We start from the raw sequence: 15,467 nt of genomic DNA, 5'->3' as shown, positions 1-15,467 counted from the left end.
CATAATAAACTTTATTAATCCAAATAAAACCATAATAAACTTTATTAATCCAAATAAAAACATAATAAACTTTATTAATCCAAATAAAAAAATAATAAACTTTATTAATCCAAATAAAACCATAATAAACTTTATTAATCCAAATAAAAACATAATAAACTTTATTAATCCAAATAAAAACATAATAAACTTTATTAATCCAAATAAAAAAATAATAAACTTTATTAATCCAAATAAAACCATAATAAACTTTTTTAATCCAAATAAAAACATAATAAACTTTATTAATCCAAATAAAAACATAATAAACTTTATTAATCCAAATAAAACCATAATAAACTTTATTAATCAAAATAAAACCATAATAAACTTTATTAATCCAAATAAAAACATAATAAACTTTATTAATCCAAATAAAAACATAATAAACTTTATTAATCCAAATAAAAACATAATAAACTTTATTAATCCAAATAAAAAAATAATAAACTTTATTAATCCAAATAAAACCATAATAAACTTTATTAATCCAAATAAAAACATAATAAACTTTATTAATCCAAATAAAAACATAATAAACTTTATTAATCCAAATAAAACCATAATAAACTTTATTAATCCAAATAAAAAAATAATAAACTTTATTAATCCAAATAAAACCATAATAAACTTTATTAATCCAAAAAAAACATAATAAACTTTATTAATCCAAATAAAAACATAATAAACTTTATTAATCCAAATAAAAAAATAATAAACTTTATTAATCCAAATAAAAAAAACATAAACTTTATTAATCCAAATAAAAACATAATAAACTTTATTAATCCAAATAAAAACATAATAAACTTTATTAATCCAAATAAAAACATAATAAACTTTATTAATCCAAATAAAAACATAATAAATTTTATTAATCCAAATAAAACCATAATAAACTTTATTAATCCAAATAAAAACATAATAAACTTTATTAATCAAAATAAAAACATAATAAACTTTATTAATCCAAATAAAAACATAATAAACTTTATTAATCCAAATAAAACCATAATAAACTTTATTAATCCAAATAAAACCATAATAAACTTTATTAATCCAAATAAAAACATAATAAACTTTATTAATCCAAATAAAAACATAATAAACTTTATTAATCCAAATAAAAAATAATAAACTTTATTAATCCAAATAAAAAATAATAAACTTTATTAATCCAAATAAAAAAATAATAAACTTTATTAATCCAAATAAAAAAATAATAAACTTTATTAATCCAAATAAAAACATAATAAACTTTATTAATCCAAATAAAATCATAATAAACTTTATTAATCCAAATAAAAACATAATAAACTTTATTAATCCAAATAAAACCATAATAAACTTTATTAATCCAAATAAAAAAATAATAAACTTTATTAATCCAAATAAAAACATAATAAACTTTATTAATCCAAATAAAAACATAATAAACTTTATTAATCCAAATAAAAACATAATAAACTTTATTAATCCAAATAAAACTATAATAAACTTTATTAATCCAAATAAAACCATAATAAACTTTATTAATCCAAATAAAAAAATAATAAACTTTATTAATCCAAATAAAACCATAATAAACTTTATTAATCCAAATAAAACCATAATAAACTTTATTAATCCAAATAAAACCATAATAAACTTTATTAATCCAAATAAAACCATAATAAACTTTATTAATCCAAATAAAACCATAATAAACTTTATTAATCCAAATAAAACCATAATAAACTTTATTAATCCAAATAAAACCATAATAAACTTTATTAATCCAAATAAAACCATAATAAACTTTATTAATCCAAATAAAAACATAATAAACTTTATTAATCCAAATAAAAACATAATAAACTTTATTAATCCAAATAAAAAAATAATAAACTTTATTAATCAAAATAAAAACATAATAAACTTTATTAATCCAAATAAAACCATAATAAACTTTATTAATCCAAATAAAACCATAATAAACTTTTTTAATCCAAATAAAAACATAATAAACTTTATTAATCCAAATAAAAACATAATAAACTTTATTAATCCAAATAAAAACATAATAAACTTTATTAATCCAAATAAAAACATAATAAACTTTATTAATCCAAATAAAAACATAATAAACTTTATTAATCCAAATAAAACCATAATAAACTTTATTAATCCAAATAAAAACATAATAAACTTTATTAATCCAAATAAAAACATAATAAACTTAATTAATCCAAATAAAAAAATAATAAACTTTATTAATCCAAATAAAAACATAATAAACTTTATTAATCCAAATAAAACCATAATAAACTTTATTAATCCAAATAAAAACATAATAAACTTTATTAATCCAAATAAAAACATAATAAACTTTATTAATCCAAATAAAACCATAATAAACTTTATTAATCCAAATAAAACCATAATAAACTTTATTAATCCAAATAAAAACATAATAAACTTTATTAATCCAAATAAAAACATAAACTTTATTAATCCAAATAAAAACATAATAAACTTTATTAATCAAAATAAAACCATAATAAACTTTATTAATCCAAATAAAAACATAATAAACTTTATTAATCCAAATAAAACCATAATAAACTTTATTAATCCAAATAAAAACATAATAAACTTTATTAATCCAAATAAAACCATAATAAACTTTATTAATCCAAATAAAACCATAATAAACTTTATTAATCCAAATAAAACCATAATAAACTTTATTAATCCAAATAAAACCATAATAAACTTTGTTAATCCAAATAAAAACATAATAAACTTTATTAATCGAAATAAAACCATAATAAACTTTATTAATCCAAATAAAACCATAATAAACTTTATTAATCCAAATAAAACCATAATAAACTTTTTTAATCCAAATAAAACCATAATAAACTTTTTTAATCCAAATAAAACCATAATAAACTTTATTAATCCAAATAAAAACATAATAAACTTTATTAATCCAAATAAAAACATAATAAACTTTATTAATCCAAATAAAACCATAATAAACTTTATTAATCCAAATAAAAACATAATAAACTTTATTAATCCAAATAAAAAACATAATTAACTTTATTAATCCAAATAAAAACATAATAAACTTTATTAATCCAAATAAAAACATAATAAACTTTATTAATCCAAATAAAACCATAATAAACTTTATTAATCCAAATAAAAACCATAATAAACTTTATTAATCCAAATAAAAACATAATAAACTTTATTAATCCAAATAAAAAACATAATTAACTTTATTAATCCAAATAAAAACATAATAAACTTTATTAATCCAAATAAAACCATTAGATTCGACACATTTTTGCCAACGAGAAACAAGTTCTTTTTTATTTCATTAGCATAGAAATCCGAAGTTCTGGAAGCGATCAAATCATTGGAGGTCGATTCAGCATCGTCTCGGCTTTTGAAGCATTTTTCACGCAGGAAGTTGTTGAAATGCTTGAAAAAGTGATAATCGGTGGGCGAGAGGTCTAGTGAATATGGCGGATGAGGCAGTCTCTTGTAGTCCAATTCGTTCAGCTTCTCCAGGGTCAGTTGAGCGACATGCAGGCGAGCGTTGTCGTGGAGGAGAATTGTTTGCTTCATATTGACCAATCTCAAGCACATACGTTGGAGCTTCTGGTGCATTTTGTCAATTTGTCGGCTTAAAATTAGTATCCGTATTATTCAAACTGCATTTTTTTTTCTTTGTATATGAATTAATAAAAGCTTTTATTTTTTTTATTTTTTTATTTTTATTTATTTATTTATTTGTTTTTTACTCCCGTTCACCCATAACAAGGCATATAGCCACTTGTACTAAGGGGGCTACTATTTGGGACCATGCCGAGGAAAGATTAACAATATGTCGGTTTATGTTGCATTTAAACTTCTGCATGTCAGTACAACCAGGGAAGCAGGTAGCAGGAAGGAAATTCCAGTCTAGCTGTTCGAGAGAAGAAACTATCAGAGCTTTCTGGCATTTAGGGACCTCAACAGTGAAGGGGTGAGATTTTGTTGCTAAGCAGGTTTGTCAGTATAAGTACGCACAAGTGCAACGAGTTCATCAGAGCACATTCCATTAAAATATTTGTAAAATCGGCACAGAGATGCAACATTGCGGCGATGGGACAGGGGTTTGAGCTTAGTTGACAATGTGGGACCTATTAGATTGCAAACTCTTTTTTGAACCCTATCTAGGAGGGAGAGACTAGTGGTAGATGCACCAGCCAATATGTGTCAAGAATACTCCATACATGGGCGAATGGTGGCCTTGTAAAGGTTAGTTGGTTTTGTTTTACGGCATATCAACCCTTTTCGGGTTATTTAATGCCGAATCCAAAGATTTTGAAGAAAAATTTTTTTAAATAGAATATATTTGTTGTTTTCACGTCGGTTTCTATTTAGCCCATAGTTGGGACCCTAACAGGTACTACCACTCCGGGTCAGAGTGGACCTGGGAGCAATGGTAATTAAAGGGTGGCTCCACACTCCCCAAAGCCCACAAGCTGGGGCCTCACCACTGGATATAGTTTAAGGTCATATCCAGGACCCCCATTGAAGGACTTTTACCCTCTGCGGGGGGGGGGGGGAGTCAGCGTATTCTAATGCTCCACACCGACAGGGGCGCTTGTAAAGGTACAGGATACTCTCAGGGGTGAGTAGATATATATAGTTGTCGATCTATATCATTTTGCATGTTCACATGCTGAATTCCCACTTCTCTCTCTCCCTCTTCCCTTGAACCATGTGGTGTCATATCCATTCTATAAATTACCACCAGTTTAGCAATCCTTGCCTCAGCCCCTATCAAGTCCCCCCCCCCATGCTAATGTAGCAGTTCTTGCTATTCTCAACTGTTTTATGTACTAGTGGGTCTACTTACCCTATATTTAACGATCAACGATTAAAAGCAATACTAATACTTCAGCCAGCTGATGCTGATGTCTGCGTTTGCTTGAATGTACACAGAATCACCTCCCTTACTCTTCGACAGAAAAGGAATATCTATTTGTACATGTAAATATTAAAACATAGACCAGTTCATATTATAAGAAATACTAATACTTCAGCCGGCTGTCGCTGATGTCTGCGTTTGCTTGAATGTGTATTGAATTATCTCCCTTAGTGTTGCATGCAAAAGGAATAGCTATTCATACATAAAGATATTGAAACAGACGATGTTTATTTATTCAAATTATATATATATATATATATATAGAGAGAGAGAGAGAGATAGATAGATATGTATATTGGCAGTAAGTTATTATTCAAGCACGTCTGATTAAACAGGACAGAGTTATTCCTTTTTCCGATCTCTCTGGATATCTTTTCCATTCGCCGAGTGGTATTTTTAATTTCAGCAGGCATGTTATATAAAACGGGATCTCGCGCTTGAGAAGAATATGGCCGGACAACAACTTTTGGGCATCATTTTATACAACATGCCTGCTGAAATTAAAAAGACCGCTCGGCAAATGGAAAAGATATCCAGAAAGATCAGAAAAAAGAATAACTCTGTCGTGTTCAATCAGACGTGCTTGAATAAATATATATACAAATATATATTTAAGACTATTAATGTTTGTGATCATAATGTAGATCAAATTTGAATTCATACATATGGATATTGAAACGGGCACAGTGTTAATTATTGGTCCCCCGATTTATTGGAGAGGCTCTCTGTTTTCAGTAGCGTCCGTTCGTCGTCATTATTTTTTCCTGAAATTTTGTCATAAGTTTTACTTCATACGTAGATGTGCACAACGATAAAGTTTCTTTTTAACAAAATTCTCGTTGCACCCGCAGAGGCTCAAAAGGGCGTCAAAAATGACCCAAAATGGTAAAAAAAAAAAAAAAAAAAAAAAAAAAAATGACACTTTTGGCTCCATAACTTTTTATACGTCCAATACATTTCTCTTAAATTTGGTTAAAATGTGAAGGCAAATACCTAATGTTTAGTTGGAACATAAATATTAGGTATCGCTGACCCTGACAAAATTCCTGTTTGTCCCCCCCCCTCCAGGATTTTGATAAAAATTGAACACCAAAAAAAAATTACCTCACAAACCACGACTTAATCATTACTGGTCATCCATCCCCCAAATTTCACTCGTAGAGGGGGGGGGGAAATACGCACGCGCAGTTTCTTATATTCAAAATTATTTTATATATATATATATATATATATATATATTTTTTTTTTTTTTTTTTTTTTAAATAAGGGAGTAGTCACCAACAATGTGTATTTTTTAACATTATTTTATTATTCCGTGTCTTGGTTTTTCATTGAGAATTATGTTTGGATCATTGTAATAATGTTTTTAAGTCATTGAAATCGTTTACGTACGTTTCAGACGGTCTGATGCGTCCTCGTCAGAAATTATTTTCAAATGTGTAAAAATGGCGATTTTCGTAGTTAGTTTGAAGTTTTTCCAAGGTGTGGAGGCTTGTAAGTGTTTATTATACATTGGTATGCTGAATTTTTATTGCTTTTTTTATTGCTTTTTTATTTGGTTTGTCCAGGGAGATTTTGACCTCGCTGTAGTCAGTCGCTATCTCTTTCTGCTAATGTATTTTTCTTTTCCTTTATATATATATATACGCGCTCTCATAAAAACGTGTTTTTCCGCTGTAAAAAAAAACAAACAAAAAAAACTACTTTATGAAATTAAGTGAATTTTTTTTTTTTTTTTTAATTTTTCTTTCAAACTATTAATGCTTGCGCTCGAGAACTACAGCCAATAATAATAACCTAATAATACTTTATTCGACTATTGTTGATGGCGTTTGCTTGAATGTGTATTGAATTATCTCCCTTGGTATTACATGTAAAAAGAATAGTTATTCGTACATACGCATATTGAAACGGACACCGTGTTCATTTATTATATTCAAAATTATTTTTGTATTTACTTTTCTTTCAGACTATTAATGTTTGCGACCGAGAACAGTACAGCCAACCATACATCCCCGTAAAGGTTCTTGATTGCGATACCATTACTCACGTGAAAGAAAAGATTTTGGATGCCATCTACAAAAATGCTCCGTTCAGCTCCCGGCCGGCCAAAGAAAATTTAGACCTTGGTAAGTAGTTTTTAATAAGTAAAGAAACGACCGCCATTAATTTGTGCGTTTTTAGTTTTTTAACAACAACTAACCCTGTTTTCTATCCTGTCTCCTTTGATTATATATATATATATATATATATATATATATATATATATATATATATATATATAATTATTTTTTTTACTATAATAATTAAATACCTACAGACACTAGTGTTTCATCCTTTCGGGATTCTTCAGTGCAGGGTGTCACGATTACTACCAGTCGAACGATTCGAACCCCGCGACACGAGACATCTCTGGCTCGATTAGCGGAGGCCGTATCCATTCGGCTACCATTAACCGTGTGAAATAGCGTTGAATTTTAAACATTTTAATTTAAATGTTCATTACGTCAGACAGACAGTGATCAAATCGTTATACGATGATCTACGCATAAGAGCTAAATTGACCGACTTTTTAATTCAACAGAAAGTGCTCAACGATAAGAAACGTATTTCTTAAAGGGGCTGTCATAATATATATATATATATATATATATATATATATATACATACATTTTTTTTTTCACTTTATATATGCTGGTATATATATTTTTTTTTTTTTCGTGGGGAACTTATAATCTTTTAATGTTTTATATTAGTTTGTCAGTTTGATTTTTATGCGGCACAATCTGAATATTACGTTCAAATTTCCATGTCTAAAAAAAATATAGACTTGAACAGAGTGTAATCGATATTTTAGTTGCCTATCGATCTGTAAATTTCTATCTCCCCCCCCTCTCTCTCATATATATATATATCTATAATATAAAGCTGAATGTGTGCGTGTGTCTGGTCACGAATAGGCTCCTATATGGTTGACTATTTTAAAAAAACTGATTACATATAATGATAGAAGATGTATCGAGACACAGGAATGGGTATGTTTGATCCTACAGAACGGTGGTTCATTAAAATTGTGGGGTCTGCGTTCGCGCCTGGTCCACAAAGTATGGAAATAAAAAATTTTAAAATTAAAAAAAAAAAAAAACGTTTACAAGTGTTTTTGATATAGATGTACATAAGAATACTTTGATAAGTATGTTTTCACTTAAATAGGGATGGTATAATAAAATTGTGGGATCTGTGTTCGTGCCTGGCCTCCATAGAATAGAAATAGGCACAAGCTTTAATAAAGACTTTTCATATCTATCTGCGTAAGTATACTTTGATAATTGTTTCAGTTTGAAGAAATATGGTATGATAAAATTATAGGGTGTTCGTTCGCACCTGACCTCCATAGAATGGAAATATGTCACAAAGTTTAACAAGGTTTTTTTTAATATAGATCCACAGAATATTGTGATAAGTGTTTCAGTGTGAACAGGTTTGGTATAATAAATTATGGGGTTTATCCATTTTATTTTTACTTTCATCATATTTTGCTTTGGTTTTAACCCCCGAATTCGAAGCTATCTCCTTACAAGCCATCCTTTTCATAACCTATCTTACTTTCATAAATCAGAGTCCATTTTCTGTAGGCTGTTTTTGAACCCAGTCAACGACAGGTACTTTTGCTAGTATATATATATGTTTATTATATTCAAAAACATCACATCAAAACACTAGGGTCTTTGGCCATTTTTTTTCTCCGTTGACTGTAAAATGCTCAGAAAAAAAATTAAATGTCCTCTGTTTATTTGGGGGGGTAACCCTGTATAAGGGCTCCCTCAGTCTTTGACAGACTATGGTTACTCACGAAGGGGTACCTGCGTGTGAAAGTCTTATTGGCAGGAGGTGCGCAATCTCCAACCACACCTCTCCTGAGTCGACATTGTTAAATGCCAGTGGCAAGTGAAGTGTACAACACTACTAGAAACAAATGCCGAGATAAGCAGAGAGCACATACAGCGCCTAGAATTCCCAAATGGCCATCCATCTCATACTAACCAGGCTCAAAGTTGCTTAACATCGGTGATCTGACGAGAACCGGTGTGTCAACGTGATTATCCCATATATTCAGAAAGTTTAGATGAGACAAGTCATTTTTACTGTCGGTTCAAATTTCTGGCAGAAACTGGCTGATGTAATCGCCATATTTGTAAGTCTGTGTACTTTCCAATCCTTCTGGCTTCATCGTCAGGGATAGATTAATCTAAGTGCTTTTGAACAAGTTAAATAATTGTTGTTTTTTATAACGTGGATATATTTTTTTCCCATTGGTTACTTATTTTAAGAAATTTATAAACATTTTAGGATGCTACAAGTTTATTTTATTGGTTGTATTTTTTGCTTTAGTTTTTATTAGTAATGCTTCTAGTATTTCAAGCGTTCGTCTATGACGAATATGGCAATTACATCAGCCAGTTCCTGCCAGAAGTGAAGACCGTTATTCGGAAGTTGGAAAGGATAAAGAACAGAATTAATAGACAAAAACCATCTATTTTATTATTTTATTTAATGGGATATGCTTAAGAGAAAAAAAATTCTCTCTATATATATATAGACTAGCGGGGGGTACCCGGCGATGCCCGGGTGTCTTGAGGTAAATCCAAACTGGGGGGGGGTTAAATAATAATAATAAAATAATAAAAAAATGTTTTGGTAGGTGAGTATAAGAATCGAACCCGTACCCTTGAGTTGGAAATTAATGTGTGAAAAAAAAAACGTGCGATGTTACCATTGGGCCACCGCGACATACAGCGTAGACGTGTTTGAATTTATTTATGTAACTATAACTATAAAAACAGGCGTGCGTAATAAAAGTTAACTTTGCTGCTTCCATTTGACCTAATTAAGAAGGTCAAATAGAAGTCACGCAGCGTAAGCGTCTGTTCCCGGCGCATTGCCGCGAACACGTCCGTTTGAGTTTAGTTTCATTTTATTTATATTAAAAAGCCCAATCAACACGTGAGAAGCCAAATAACAATAATTTTGTAAAAATTGACGTAAATAAATCTATACGCTACGCGCTTTCCTAATTCCTAGATATTATTATATAGGACCTATATACACAGTTTTAAGCGATAGTAACGACCCCGGGAGTGCGTGCGAAAGAAGCCTTTTGAAGACATACACGAAATGATCACACACATTTTGCCTTTTATATATATAGATAATTTTTATATATATATATAATTTTTTATATAGATAATTTTTAAAAAAATTATACATGTAAAAGAATGTGCGATACCCTGCCCTCAGCAGACGTCAACTAAGGTGATAATGTTTGTGATAACACCCTGGTTGGCGCCTGATGAGGGCAGGGTATCGCACATGCTTTTACATGTAGGATTAAATTAATGTATGTGTGTGTGTGTGTGTGTGTATGTATATATATATATATATAAGGAGAGAGCTGCCGGTTCACAGCCTGCCGATACCGCCTTCACGTGTCCAGAGTGTGGAAGAGTCTGCCGAGCACGGATTGGCCTCATCAGCCATCTCAGGACCCACAAACCCCTGTCGCCGAACTAATTGATACCTTGGTCATCGTCGACTTCGACGGACGAGCAAGAAGAAGATATATATATATATATATATATATATATATATATAATATGTTTATTTTTTTATTACCGTTTTATCTGTTTAGTTACATATGTTTCGGATGTTGGACCATGTTTACGATCCAACAGCCTCGTCAGACCTTATAGAAATGGTTGTTAGTATTTGAAAGAAGTGTTTTAGAAGAAATACGAAAAAATAAAAGTGCGGGGGGGGGGGGGGGTCAGAGATAATAAGGAGGAGGGAGACGGGTACCCAAGCCCTTTTTTTTTTCCAAATTTCTTCTAAAACATGTAATGGAATCGTCCGGTCGTTTCTAATGCTCATCTTATACACCAGCATGTATGCCACATGGAAACTTTTTTGTGGCGATGGTTTCTTTATTTTTATATTTCTCACCCAAAGAAAAAAAATATATTGTTTTAATATACGTTTCTTTTATTTTTTGAAGCACCTCCCCCATTTCCGCAAACAGACTGCTGTAGGTAAGGATTGAACCTTTGTCGATAGATAATTGAGTCACTTTGTGAGGGGCTCGAGATATGTTTAGTTTACCGATACATGAACAATGAGTTATAATTGTGGTATAGGTAAGACTAACCGAGGTGCCCGGCGTTGCGAGGTGTGTTGAGCAAAAAAGAAATAGAAAAAAAAAGTAGGCAGGCAGGCTCGAACCCATACTGGGGAGAAGGAAAAGAATGTAAAGAAAAAAAACGTGACGTCTTTGCTATTGCGTCCATCACCAAACTGGAAGTGGCAAAGGTTTAAATTAAGGCTAGCCAATCGAAAAGAGAGGTTGACTTTCGAAAATATCGGCGAAAAAAGCGACCCCCCCCCTCCCTGTAGAAAAGTGCCCAGTTGAGGGTGAAGGAATTAATGCTTTCAGTCAATTTTTCGATATTTGTCATCTGAAGAACCGAACTCCAAAATGATACCAATCTCGTGAAAATCCATCGCATTTATCGAAAGGTATAGGCAGACATATAAACATGCATCCATACATACATTTAAATAGACAGGTGAGATTTATATTATAGACTAGCGAGGGGTACCCGGCGTTGCCTGGGCGTTTTTCGGAGTATGTGAAAAAAAAACAGGTGCCCATGAAAAAAAAACAAAGCCTTCACGACGCACAGTTGGAAAATAGTAAAGTGTTAAAAAAGACAGGTGCGCGTTTTTGATTGACGTGACGGCGATAGGTATTCAGCAGTTAGCATTTTGTGCGGGACAGTTTTTAATGAGGTGAATAAATCGGTTTGTTTGTTTGTTTTTAAAAACCTGCTCCCTGTTTATTAGGAGGAGCGAAATGAAAGCTACCGTCTGATATGACGAAGTCGACATTGAACAAACGTTACTTAGCTCTCTTGAGACAACTGGCTTTTGGCCTGTGATTAGAGTCGAGTTTCGCTTTTTTTATACCGAAAACCGAATGTAACGTGTGCCGATGCGGGAAATGTCGAATAATTAACGTTTGAAAGTCAATAAAATTAAATAGACAGGCGAGCTCCGTGGGTAACTCTGAGATATTAGAATTTATAGATGATATAAAAAGTTTTAAGAAGTTGTGAACCGAGCAAGCGCTTCTCTGAAAGAAGCCTTTTGTGGACATCGAGAAAAAGCGTACGTACATACATACATACATACATACATTTTCGCTTTTATATATATAGACTAGCAGGAGGTACCTGGCGTTGCCCAGGTGTTTTGGGTGTGTGTTGTCGGTGGGGGATGTTAATGGAAACCAAAGAATTAGCGAAGTAAATAAAACAGAAAAACGAACGTTAAAAAAATCTGAAAAACACGTGAAAAATGGCTTAAATAACCCTGCTTTAATATTAAAATTTAAAAAATCGAAAAAAAAAAAAAAAGACATCTCACACCACGATTCGAACCCAAAACCTTTAGATAACGAGGCCACGCTCTAAGCAACTGAGCTAAGATGACGTCCACGAAGTTCTGTCCCTTTTTCAAATATTTAAAGTAAATCAGGTTACGACGTCGTATGACGCATGCGTAGAGGCGAACTCGTCATAAGAGGACGGTTTTTGCTGACCCCCCCTGTAGAAAACTGCTGATTTCAGGGTGAAGGAATTAATGTTTTTGCCCAGTTTTTCGATATTTGTCGGGTGAAGGTTGGAAGTTTAAAATTATACCGATCTGGCGAAATTCCGTGACCCGTGTGGAAGGTTTTTGTGAGACATACAAACACACATACATACATACAAACACACATATATACATACATACAAACACACAAACACACATACATACAAACAAACACATACATACATGCAAACATATTTTCGCTTTTATATATGTAGATGTCGCGTCACATATTTAGTTGGATAGATTGCGATGATTGTCTCGGATTGTGGGTTTTCATTGTTTTAACCTCATGCCATACATTCAGAAAACCAATTTGTTGACATCACAAAAACCCATTAAAACCAGAAAAAAAACACCTATATTCCTTGAAGATTCTGATATGAATCGAAACATCGAATTTGATGTTAATAAAATGTTTGTTTATTAAAAAAGAAGTTCTGCACTTCTTTGGTCTTAAACCTGTTAAACTTATATATATATATATATATATATATATATATATATATATATATATATATATATATATATATAATTAATTAATTTGTAATCATCGACATACAGTCCAGTTTTGTTGTATCACAACTCATCAGTGCCGCTAGACTAGCATCTCTCTCGAGGATTGAATATAGAACCATCACGTTGATAGTCAGCAGTTCTATCGATCGACCCACTGGAGCGGTGCCTGCAAATAACCTCGCCAAATGTCTATTTTAAACAAACAATCATCCACCACTTTCATCGTGCTCAAACCGCTTATTTATAAACAAACAGCCTCGGCGTGGTACATACAGCGCCTAGACTTCCCAAATGGTCACCGATCTGGTACTGGCCAGGCTCAGCGTTGCTTAACTTTGGTAACTGGCGAGAACTAGTGTGTCGATGTGATTGTGTCGAGTCGTCGAAATTTCCAGGTTGGTATATGGGGGCACATTAATTCACTGGGAGAGATGCACCCCCAGTACGAGTTTAGTAAATCATAACATCTACTTGAACAAGTTCATCCTTGATTGAATTTCCATTATTTGTTTATATGGAGGCCGGATGCGCATATGCACGTTTGAATTCTAGTTGAACACACATCTGATGAAGAGAAATGTTCCTGAAATATTATATGGATGTTCCATCAGAAATTGCATCACTAATAATGTTTGTAAATACATATTAAAGCAATGAAAAGCCTATAATAATAATAATAATAATAAGCTCCGTATCAATCATGCCAGGTGCACTGGGTTCATTTCCATTCAGTATAATCTCGACCTACCAGCATAGGGTTCCAGTATATAAATTACTTATGTTAGATATTGGTAGGCAACCCCGGGAAGAAAAAATATTCAATGGGTTGCACACATGCAAATGAATTCAGTGTGAAGAATATAGGACTTTCCACCATTGTCTAACAGAATGCATAATTTGACCCAGAAATATGTGAGAGGATATCGGTCAAAGGAGTGAAACAATAGACAAAGGAAATATTAAACATTTCAATAGGAAAAAAATGTTTATATGAATAAAATCGTCACAATAAAAAGTCAGTCAGTTGGTCAGAAAGAGAGAGAGAGAGAGAGTCAGGCTTGACACCATTTCTTAACTGCTCGACAACTGCCCACCTCCACAACACCCCATGCACCTTTCACAAACGTCAAAACACCAGTAATAATTTATAATCTAAATCTAGTGTGTCGGTGTGAAATAAAAGCAATATATATATTTTTATAGATCAACTGTGTTGTGATTTTTACTTTGCTGTCATATATTGTACCACTTATAAAAGTAGATGCAAACATTTATATAGACTGGACAAACGCACCTTGAACAATCAGTCACATTAAATACGTAACACTTGTAGTGACTATCATCCTAGTCAGATTGATCTTATGAACCATTAGTATGAACCATCGTAGTCTAGTTTTGTCGATTTGGGGTCGGATCACAGGTATGGCTAACCCTAACTCTTGATTCTATTGCCGGAAACCAACTGGATTTACTTGTGGGTCTGATAGTATACGTATATAGTCCTTGAATTTTGATTTTCGCCTTGAGAAGGCCTTATTTTTATTATTACATCGAAAAATCATTAAAAACATGGAAGATGTCTTGATAATCTAGAGAAAATGCTTTGAAAGTTGTATTCTTTATGTCCAGTAAAAATTTGTATCGAAATATTAAAAATAAAATCGAAATGAATAAATTTTTTTTAAGTATTTAATAAAAATACCATTAAAATATTTTTTAGATATTGAAAATAAAATCTAAATATATTGTTCTGAAAGTGCATAGTATTTTTGTGGATACAAGAGTTATTTCCCTTTATCACCAAACTAATTTCATGATAAAGATTCAAATCTCTATTTTTGTTCTCATTTATAATTTAACTTTGGGGGGGGGATCACAAGGAGGGAGGAATAACAGTTACCGGCATAAATAAAATTATTCCTCCCCGCTAAATACTTTATTTGCGCGGGACTCTCCAATGTTGAATCTCCCCCCCCCCCAAAAAAAAAAAATTGTGATAATTTAAAAATTAGCCCCCCCCCCCAAAAAAAAAAAAAAAATAGACAAGACGACAGCCATCTTGGTTGGAAATTAAAAGCCATAAAGAAAGTTAATATTTGAGATGAAATAAAAAACCTTTAAAACTACTTTTTAAAAAATAATGCAGGTAGGTTGCAAAGTAACTTTTATTGGCTATGGTAACATTTATTTGTTGTATATTTGATTTTTTACCATTTTTTTTTTTTTAATTACT

At 31.1% G+C, this 15,467-nt stretch overlaps 1 protein-coding gene across 13 annotated transcripts in view; it reads left to right on the top strand.

Annotated features, from left to right (window-relative positions):
- The window catches only part of LOC145265357 (plexin-A4-like), a 1,096,693-nt gene that overhangs the window by 1,040,486 nt on the left and 40,740 nt on the right, over positions 1-15,467 (top strand). For all 13 annotated transcript variants that reach the window (XM_080121138.1, XM_080121137.1, XM_080121136.1 and 10 more), the window contains one exon: positions 6,981-7,140. In XM_080121138.1, coding sequence (XP_079977264.1) covers positions 6,981-7,140 — 160 coding nt within the window. The remainder of the gene's footprint in view (positions 1-6,980; positions 7,141-15,467) is intronic.

Source organism: Euprymna scolopes, chromosome 40, assembly GCF_053919585.1.
Source record: "Euprymna scolopes isolate OS-2025 chromosome 40, ASM5391958v1, whole genome shotgun sequence".
Classification (NCBI taxonomy): domain Eukaryota; kingdom Metazoa; phylum Mollusca; class Cephalopoda; order Sepiida; family Sepiolidae; genus Euprymna; species Euprymna scolopes.
The sequence above is the reverse complement of the archived record's forward strand: the minus strand, read 5'-3'. Positions and strand labels throughout refer to the sequence as shown.